The sequence below is a fragment of the Aptenodytes forsteri genome, unplaced genomic scaffold, assembly GCF_000699145.1.
Source record: "Aptenodytes forsteri isolate BGI_AS27 unplaced genomic scaffold, ASM69914v1 Scaffold14, whole genome shotgun sequence".
Classification (NCBI taxonomy): Eukaryota; Metazoa; Chordata; class Aves; order Sphenisciformes; family Spheniscidae; genus Aptenodytes; species Aptenodytes forsteri.
In genome coordinates this window covers 2,271,939-2,280,979 of record NW_008794457.1, presented here as the reverse complement: position 1 = coordinate 2,280,979, position 9,041 = coordinate 2,271,939, and the positions used below count along the sequence as shown (strand labels likewise).

Genomic DNA, 9,041 nt, shown 5'->3' with positions numbered 1-9,041 from the left:
GCCACTTCCTGCTATACAAAATAAAAGTGCTTTTGTTAGTAATGGCTGTAATTAAGGACTTGGAAACGTTTCCCATGCTCTCTTTTTCCCATAAACTTGTGTTCGTGCTCTCTGAAGCAGCAGTGGTGCAAGTGTTGGCGTAACACGTCATGCAGCGGCAAAGACTTGCACTGAATAACTCTTTAGGATGTAGGCTGCTTGCTTCCAACACTGATGAAATGCTGGTTCTTCTTACGTCAAATATCTGAGGTCTGACATGTTAGTGTCAATGATATGTTTAAGCTTTGAGTGGTTTTGAGTGTCTGTGGCTCTTAGAACACGTCTGGCATCTTAAATATCAGTGGAAGCAGAGACTTTGTGAGTCAGGGTTGATTTTTCTGTGGGTACGATGGGCTGGTGATTTTGTCCTGCGTTTGTGCTGTTTTGCTATGGAGATGTGATACGGATTTGTATGATTAACTTTTTTTTCAAGGAGTTCTCCATTGTGAGAGCTACTCAGGCTGGCAGGAGGACCATCCCTGGAAACATTCAAGGTCAGGTTGGACGGGGTTCTGAGCAACTTGATCTAGTTGAAGATGTTCCTGCCCACGGCAGGGGGGCTGGACTAGATGACCTTTAGAGGTCCCTTCCAACCCAAACTATTCTATGATTCTATGAGGACAGGATGGTTTGCAGCCAGAGTTCTTTCCAAAGCGGCTCCCTGTGGAGCATGGGTGTTTCTCTCGACCACACTAACTGGTCTGGTGGAGGCTGTGCGGTAGGACTTGTCAGTTGGATTGTCATGAGGACATAGCAGTATCTTCATTACTATAAAGAATATAGCAAATATTTTGAAATGATGTATGAATATTGGATGTTACTAGTTTCTTGTGGTTGAAGGTGTAAATCTCAGGGCTGCTTTGGACCGGCCCCTTTATGTACATCTGAAAGAAAAGACGTTGCTTCTCAAACGGGGAATATAAACATTTCGATCTGGGGGAGGGAAGCGAGTCCTACCTTTCTCCTTCAGTTGTATGCATGAAGCTTACTTTTCTTTAAAACTTTACTACCACATCTTTGTTTTCCCACAGATGCTTTTTTGCCTTCTTAGTTTGGGCAATTGGGCCAAGCACAAGCACATTCATTTGGGCCAAGCACAAGCACATTCATTATGTTTTTGCAGCGTCTACATAAATGCTGCTATTCTTGTGCCATTTATGTTCTGTCGAGTTAAGACAGCATTGTGTCTAAAGTACCTCTTATTTCAATCTTGTTGGTACTTAGATATCATCACTCTTATTATGCAGGTTTTAAAATTTCCTGTTGCTTATGTCAAATTGTTTCTTACAATGAAAACGAGTTGACAGTAGGTTAGTTTCTATAAGTTTATACTCTTCTGTATGTTAAATGCATCACATCAGTAGTGAACTGACGCTCCTTTTTTCTCTTTTCAGCCAGATAATGAAATCTCTTCAGACTGCAATCACGTAAGTATTGCTTTGTTTTATTCAGTCTCTAGCTATGGCATTTGCATCTTATATCCCTTATCAACCTTAGGTATTTTGCATAGTTTGGTAGTTGGCAAAAGGCATTAATCAGGACACATTTGGGTTTCTGTACTGGCCTGTGGAGGAAGAACACAAGGCGACTTCTTTAACCCAGTATAGCCACTATGGTCTTACTGGAGACTTCAGAGTGGAACATACCTAAGAGCTTTATAAACTGTACTTCTGTATCAGAGGAGGATAGCAGACGTCTTTCCTATTTTGTAGTTGGGGGGTGGTTCCCGTGAGTTACTGGGGGCAATATGATGTGCTTCTTTTGGGAAAGATGTGAGCAGTACTGAATTTAAACTCTTAATTTCAGCTGTTGAAGCCTTCTGTATTACTTTCACGGCTGCTAAATTCGTAGACTCGCTTGGAAGATGCTGTGGGGGTGTGATATTTAGAGGCAGTTGGAACCACTTGGCTGGTTTTAGAACAGATTTCCCCTCAGCACTGTGTTTAACAGTGAGCAAACTGTTAGCCAGTTTTCAGGCTGTCAAGCTGACTCTTCAAATCTTGAGACTCTAAAAAAAATAAAAATCATCACAGCTAAGGTTGGTGTTAGGTTTCCTTTTGCTTCTCTCATTTGCATTCTGTTAGAATACGCCATATCAAGATTCTGCATTGATTAGCCCTGGACGCAGACAGACAAGTGCATGCCTCAATAACGGTCTTGGTTTCAGATGCTTGAGAAGCTGTATTTTGGTTTATTATTGGAAGATATATTCCAGAAATGAAACCCGGCTCTGCTGTACAACTAGTAGTTTCCAACTGTGTTTATAAATTAACCTTTAGCACTGCACTGCCTGACTTCATGGCAGCTGTAATTCTCTGTTGTGCAGGGTTGGATCAGATGAAGGGCACATCATGTTTCTGTTTAAGTCTTGTCTTTTCTTGAAAAAGAGAAAACTTTGGTAATTAAAACATACCTACCTGACATTTAAATGTGCCAACAGAAATTACCTGGATGAAGAAGAAATTGAGAATTCTAGAAATCAAAGTTGGACCTTTCCTCTGCTGGATTAAATGACAGATGTCATGCTGCTATGGATTATAGAAGCCATTCAGGAATAGGAAGTGTGGGCAAAGTCCCTTTTTCCCAGGCAGAAATTGAAGGGGAGTGATCAAAAGCTAGACCACAGAGAGGCGTCTCATGTCCAAATCACAGAATGGTTTGGGTTGGAAGGGACCTTAAGGATCATCTAGTTCCAACGCCCCTGCCATGGGCAGGGACACCTTCCACTAGACCAGGTTGCTCAAAGCCCCATCCAGCCTGGCCTTGAACAATTCCAGGGATGGGGCATCCACAACTTCTCTGGGCAACCTGTTCCAGTGCCTTACCACCCTCATAGTGAAGAATTTCTTCCTTATATCTAATCTAAACCCTTCAGGTACTGGAAGGCTGCTATAAGGTCTCCCTGGAGCATTCTCTTCTCCAGGCTGACCAACCCCAACTCTCTCAGCCTGCCTTCATAGGAGAGGTGCTCCAGCCCTCTGATCATCTTTGTGGCCCTCCTCTGGACTTTCTCCAACAGGTCCAAGTCCTTATGTGTTGGAGGCCCCAGAGCTGGATGCAGTACTTACTCCAGGTGGGGTCTCACGAGAGTGGAGTAGAGGGGAAAGTCACCTCCCTCGACCTGGTCGCGCATCTTTTGATGCAGGTTACAGTTGGCTTTCTGGACTGTAAGTGCACATTGCCGGGTTATGCTGAGCTTCTCATCAACCAACACCCCCAAGTCCTTCTCCTCAGGGCTGCTTTCAACCCATCCTCTGCCCAGCCTGTATTTGTGCTTGGGATTGCCCTGACCCATGTGCAGGACCTTGCACTTGGCCTTAGGTTCGCACGGGCCCACCTCTCAAGCCTGTCCAGGTCCCCTTGGATGGCATCCCTTCCCTCCAGCATGTCGACTGCACCACACAGCTTGGTGTCGCTGGCAAACTTGCTGAGGGTGCACTCGATCCCACTGTCCATGTCACTGACAAAGATGTTAAACAGCGCCGGTTTCAATACCAGCGAAAAAGAAAATGTTTTCTTTGCCCCTCTCTGCAGTCTTTGGTAGTACAGCTGCTGATTGTCTCCTGGGAAAATACTGCCTAGCGCTAAAATCTGATTTTTTAAGCTGCAAGTTTAACCTTCCTTCTGTCTGTGGGAAGGTTCCTTTGGAGAGCATTTCATTTTGAGACTCTCCAAAGTTTGAGATTACAAATGCAGAGGTGTATTCTTATGGTGTTGGACCTCATTGTTGTCCTTCCCATCCTGGCTGGGAGAGGTCTACAGCACTCTTTGCGAGGACAAGTTCCCTGTTTGTTCACTTTTATCTATTAAACCTGTATATTTACAACTTCTTACTCCCTCTGAAATACCCTAGGATCCCATCATCTCCTTTTTTTAAATTTTCACAACTCCATGATATGAGGTGTGGAAGACAGTGCAGCTGTGCTGATTCCATTTTTAGTTCTCTCTGCGTGCTTCCACCCTCTTGGAGATGATGTAAAACCACTTTCCTTGTGTACAGGCACGTTGTTGTGTTTTCTTAGCGTTTTGTGTACAATTGAAACTTCAGAGTAAAGTTTGACCAAACTGTTTATCTTTTTGGTATTAAGTTGATTTTGTCACAAAGGCAGAGTATTTGAAATGAATTTTTAAAACTATTTAATCTTTATGTTAATGAAAAGTGTTTAAATGCAACTCAAGTTCCTAGAGAAAAACAGATGAGCTAATAGAGCTTTTCTCGGGCAACATCTCAGCTATTAGTTTGCTGAGGTTTTGCTATCTTACCCTGCATTTTTACTTCATGGTGCCCCAGGAGGACATCTGGGATGTGTATACATCTGCAGAGCGTGACTTACCCAAGATCGATTCTTGCACAATGACCAAATGCATCTAGGCTCCTACGTGAGTTCCTCTCTGGCTCCTAGAAGAACAGGCATCCTTACTGAGGCGTCTTGCAGTCTAACCTCTAATGTATCATTGTGCTTTGCAAGAGAGAGAACCTCCTATAGGTTTGAAATACATCTGCATCCAAAAAGTTGTCTGTTCGCAGCCCCTCACAGAAGGAAGTGAATAAGGGACCAGCTGTATTGTCCTCCTTCCTTTTGTGCTAGGCTTTTATTAGGTTTTCAGCATGAAATCTGCTCATATTGAGGACTTCATTTTTGTTAGGTCATTTGCATCAGGCAGACAAGCCATGGCACAGAAGGGTGTGGTGGGCTAAAGACGTTGCTAAATATGGAGCAGGTAGCAAGTTACAGCTTTCATTGCTTTATCCTTTCAATTATGAAATTGTCTTCATTAGATATATTTCCTTTTAATGAGTCAGCTCATGACCTTATAGAGAGATTTTTAACAGTCTGAATTTGTTCAAGATGAGAAAATTATTGTGGAAATGAAGGGACAAAATTGTTGTCAAGGAGACTTTACATTGATTGTTGCACTGTAGAAGGATGACGATACAGATTGGGAATAAATGATGTTTCATTCTTGTCTGAAGCAAAATATTTGTCATTCTCCATGGGAAGCTCTTAAACCCCCTTTATATAAATGCTTTCTCTATAGCTCTTGTGGAACTACAAGCTGAACCTGACTACAGATCCGAAGTTTGAATCCGTGGCCAGAGAAGTCTGCAAGTCCACTATTGCAGAGGTAAGCCAGAAGAAAGACATGGCTGCTGTTGTGGCACTAAGGTTTTTTTTCATTTCTTTGTGGTAGTGAATTAGTGTGTGAATAATGTTTTGGGTTTGGGGAAGCTCTAGTCTTATATGCCAAATTACTGGGCGTAATTAATTCGATCTCCTTGCAGAAAAAAACAGTTACCTTAGTGGTGCCAGGCAAAGGGGCGGGGCAAAGAAATTATAAACTAACAACTCATTAGCTCTTATCTGACCTTTTGTCAGAAATCTGTTATGAATCGGGTTTGTCCCCTCTTTATCAAATGTTGGACAATTGTAGCAGGGGTTCCACTGAATGTAGTGGAACCATAACCATAAGGCTGGTTTTGGATTGTGTCTTGCTAGCAGAGAGGATAAACATGTAGACCTCAAATGATGAATCAACGTTTTTTTCTTCAAGGCTCAAAGTTTAATTACTCCAAGGACTCTGTTTAGTTTAGGAACTTCCTCTTTTCAGGTTGCACTAGGAGTTAGTTTTCTGTATCTCAAGCATCAACACACCTCGGTCCAGCTTCAAAGATTACTTGATTAATCATTTCTTTCCTTGTGCTCATGCTAGAGCTCTTGAGGCTGTGTGCTCAGCCACGCAGGAGCTGACTGAGCTGAGGTTTTTCCCCTTTGGTTGGGGTAGTTTTCAGCTAGACTTCAGGGGAAGCAGTGGAACCAAGGCTCTTCACAGCGGCACAGGCTTCAGCTGACTTAATTCAGTCATTAAACTGTGCTCTGAAAAACATCATTTGTATATCCACCAGAATAACTTCACCTATCCATAAACTTGCTCTTTAAAAAAAATTGTTTGCTCTAGATGATGGCCCCTTTGTGGCTTTTAAAGTAGGTTTTCCTGAAAGATAATCAGTTGCATGAATAGCAGATTGTCTCTCCAACCCCAGTTTGTGTTGGCAGTTTATTTTCCATAGGTCTAGCTTCCAGTGCTGCAGACTTGCTTATTAGACAAGAGGAGTATGTCAGTGCTCAGAGCAGGTTTAAGATGAGTGGTTCCCCAAGTCCTCAGGCTTTGATGGAACCACCTATGTGGTTCCCCATTCTTTACAAAGTTTTCAGAGGAACACACAAAGATCTGAGAAATTGAGGATGTCAACAGCAGCCTGGCTCCAAAAGTTTGGGAATCAGTAGTGTAGTTGAGGGGTACTCGATTGCTTTTTTCTTCATGGCCTGCTAGGGTTCTGCTTCCCCTTCTCAGCACCAGCTGAGTTACAGTAGGAATAGCATTAGTGGGAAACCATTATTTAATGTAAGGAGGGATCAAAAAAATAGTTAATACAAGAAGGCTAGAATATTAAACAGTGGAAGGAAAACAGCTTGCATCAAAGGGTTATGTTGTGTTTGGAGTTCAGTAACTCCCAAAAGCAAACACTGCAAAATCTGTCAAATTTCACTTTTTGCAATCATAGGGAAGATTATATTTTTCTGTTTTATGTCATATAGCTGCTGCAGAATTTTTACAACCAAGGCATCCTTAAAAATGCTCTTTTAACAGTCTGTTTAATTACCACTTTTGTACAGTGACAGTCTGGCATTATTGTAAATGATGCCTTCTAAATCTGGAATATGATGTCTAAAAGCAGTGGGAAGAGCATAGCATTTTAGCTGTACATTAACCACCAGTGTTCCTCTTATAATTGTGGTGAATGGCAGCATGAACTAATGGTATTTTGCCATTTGGTGAGTGGTTTTTATTTAAAGAAAAAAAAAAGTTGCGTAAGTAACAATAATCTCACGTGTTTGATCTTCTGATACTTAATACTGAGGCAAGTGCATAAACTATTCCGCTAATTTTTAAAAGTATTTCTAAAACACTAAAACTAATGTATATAGTGGGGAATATACTGCTAACATACAGTATTAGCCTATTAATATTTTTCTTTAATTCACATTAACAGGGAGGTGTGTTCTTGCTGGTGACTGAGCTCTGATTTTAAGTATTGCTTTGTATTAAGAAGAAAATACAACTAGAAGAGTAATTTCTAGTGAAAGTCATTTGGGAATTGGTAACTGTACCAACCGGGTACAGTCTGAAAAGTCCACCTTTAATTTTATCAGCTAAATATAGATTTAAATATCAACTTTTTTCTCAACTGTTGCGATTTTTATAAGTTCTGGCAATAATGCTAATCTAGAATTATAGTTGGCTACCAGATAATGGTGGTTGTTTCAGAAGTGGCCAGGCAATAACATGATTGCTTGGTCTTTTACGCAGTTCGCTGGCTCAGGCCATGGAGCTCTGGAGCTGTTTCCAAAGCCAGGCTCTTCCAAAAACAACATGTTGCTGTTGTGTGCTGGTTTGGCTTGCGGTACTTGAGCTGAAGTAGGGCCAAACTGAAGATGCAGCTTTCTCGGAGAAAGCTTGCTCAACTCTCTCCCTTTCACCCTGCAATGAATCATACGTGTTTTCACTTCAAAATGTATTTTATGCCTTATCTATAACAACTACATTGACCTTAGTAACTATGTTTTTCTAATAGTTATATAGATTAAATACAAAATGTTCTACCAGCCTACATCTGCCTTCAAATAATGGTGTTTAAAAAGTTGCGTGTTTTATTTGTTATATAGAAAGTAACGGCCTCATAAGCTGAGACGGAGAGAGATCTGTTTTATTCAGCTAGTCTGACCTGTATGAGTCTGTCACAGGATGCCCTGAGTTAATTCTTGTTTGAATTAGAATATATCTTTCTAGAGATGGCTCTCCATTTTTTAAAATTTCCAGTATAAAGATTCCAACTTGGTATCTGAGAACTGATAAAATGGTTCCCTGCCTGTTCCCTTAGCAGTGCCCTTGCTTGGTATCTGAACCCGCCTGGATTATTGATTGCCATGGATCTCCCTTTAGATTGATGAGCCCTTCAGTATTTGTACGGGAACAAATCTTTGATGTAATCAAGTCAACCCATGTATCTATTGCTTGAAAAACTGTCACCATTGAACTTTAGTGTCTGGCTGTCGAGCATGCTTTCTGCGTCATTATGGCTGCAGTTTTCAGCGTACTCCTGAACAGGTGTCGTGGTTTAACCCCAGCCAGCAACTAAGCCCACACAGCCGCTTGCTCACTCCCCCCCGGTCGATGAGGGAGAGAATCAGAAGGGTAGAAGTGAGAAAACTCGTGGGTTGAGATAAAGACAGTTTAATAGGCAAAGCAAAAGCTGCACACGCAAGCAAAGCAAAACAAGGAATTAATTCACTCCTTCCCATCGGCAGGCAGGTGTTCAGCCATCTCCAGGAAAGCAGGGCTCCATCACACGTAATGGTTACTTGGGAAGACAAACGCCATCACTCCCAACGTCCCCCCCTTCCTCCTTCTTCCCCCAGCTTTATGTGCTGAGCATGATGCCATATGGTGTGGGATATCCCTTGGGTCAGTTGGGGTCAGCTGTCCTGGCTGTGTCCCCTCCCAGCTTTTTGTGCCCCCCCAGCCTGCTCGCTGGTGGGGTGAGAGGCAGAAAAGGCCTTGACTTTGTGTAAGCACTGCTCAGCAATAACGAAAACACCCCTGTGTTATCAACACTGTTTCCAGCACAAATCCAAAACACAGCCCCATACCAGCTACTGTGAAGAGAACTAACTCTACCCCAGCCAAAACCAGCACAACAGGGGACACCAGAACTGGGCAAGTCTTTCAACACGGGCTTTCCAGGGTTAAAAAGCATCTGTGTAATCTCGGTACTCCTTGGAGCAAGGCATTGCACTGCTGCTGTCACAAGATTCCTTGGGGAGCATCCTTAACTAATACGTAACCATGTTTTCCACTTCCTTTGGAAAGACGCTGTCAAAACTGCCTGCATCTTTTACTTCCAAAGGTGACGTTTTTGGCCTTACTGTCTGCTTCCCTGA

The 9,041-nt window shown here is 42.3% G+C and overlaps 1 protein-coding gene across 1 annotated transcript in view; it reads left to right on the top strand.

The window, feature by feature from the left end:
- The first annotated feature begins 709 nt into the window (after nt 1-709).
- The window catches only part of GLG1 (golgi glycoprotein 1), a 52,536-nt gene continuing 44,204 nt past the window's right edge, over nt 710-9,041 (top strand). Inside the window, exons 1-3 of the mRNA XM_009290857.1 lie at nt 710-757; nt 1,434-1,466; nt 5,080-5,166. Of these exons, the coding sequence (XP_009289132.1) occupies nt 710-757; nt 1,434-1,466; nt 5,080-5,166 (168 nt within the window). The remainder of the gene's footprint in view (nt 758-1,433; nt 1,467-5,079; nt 5,167-9,041) is intronic.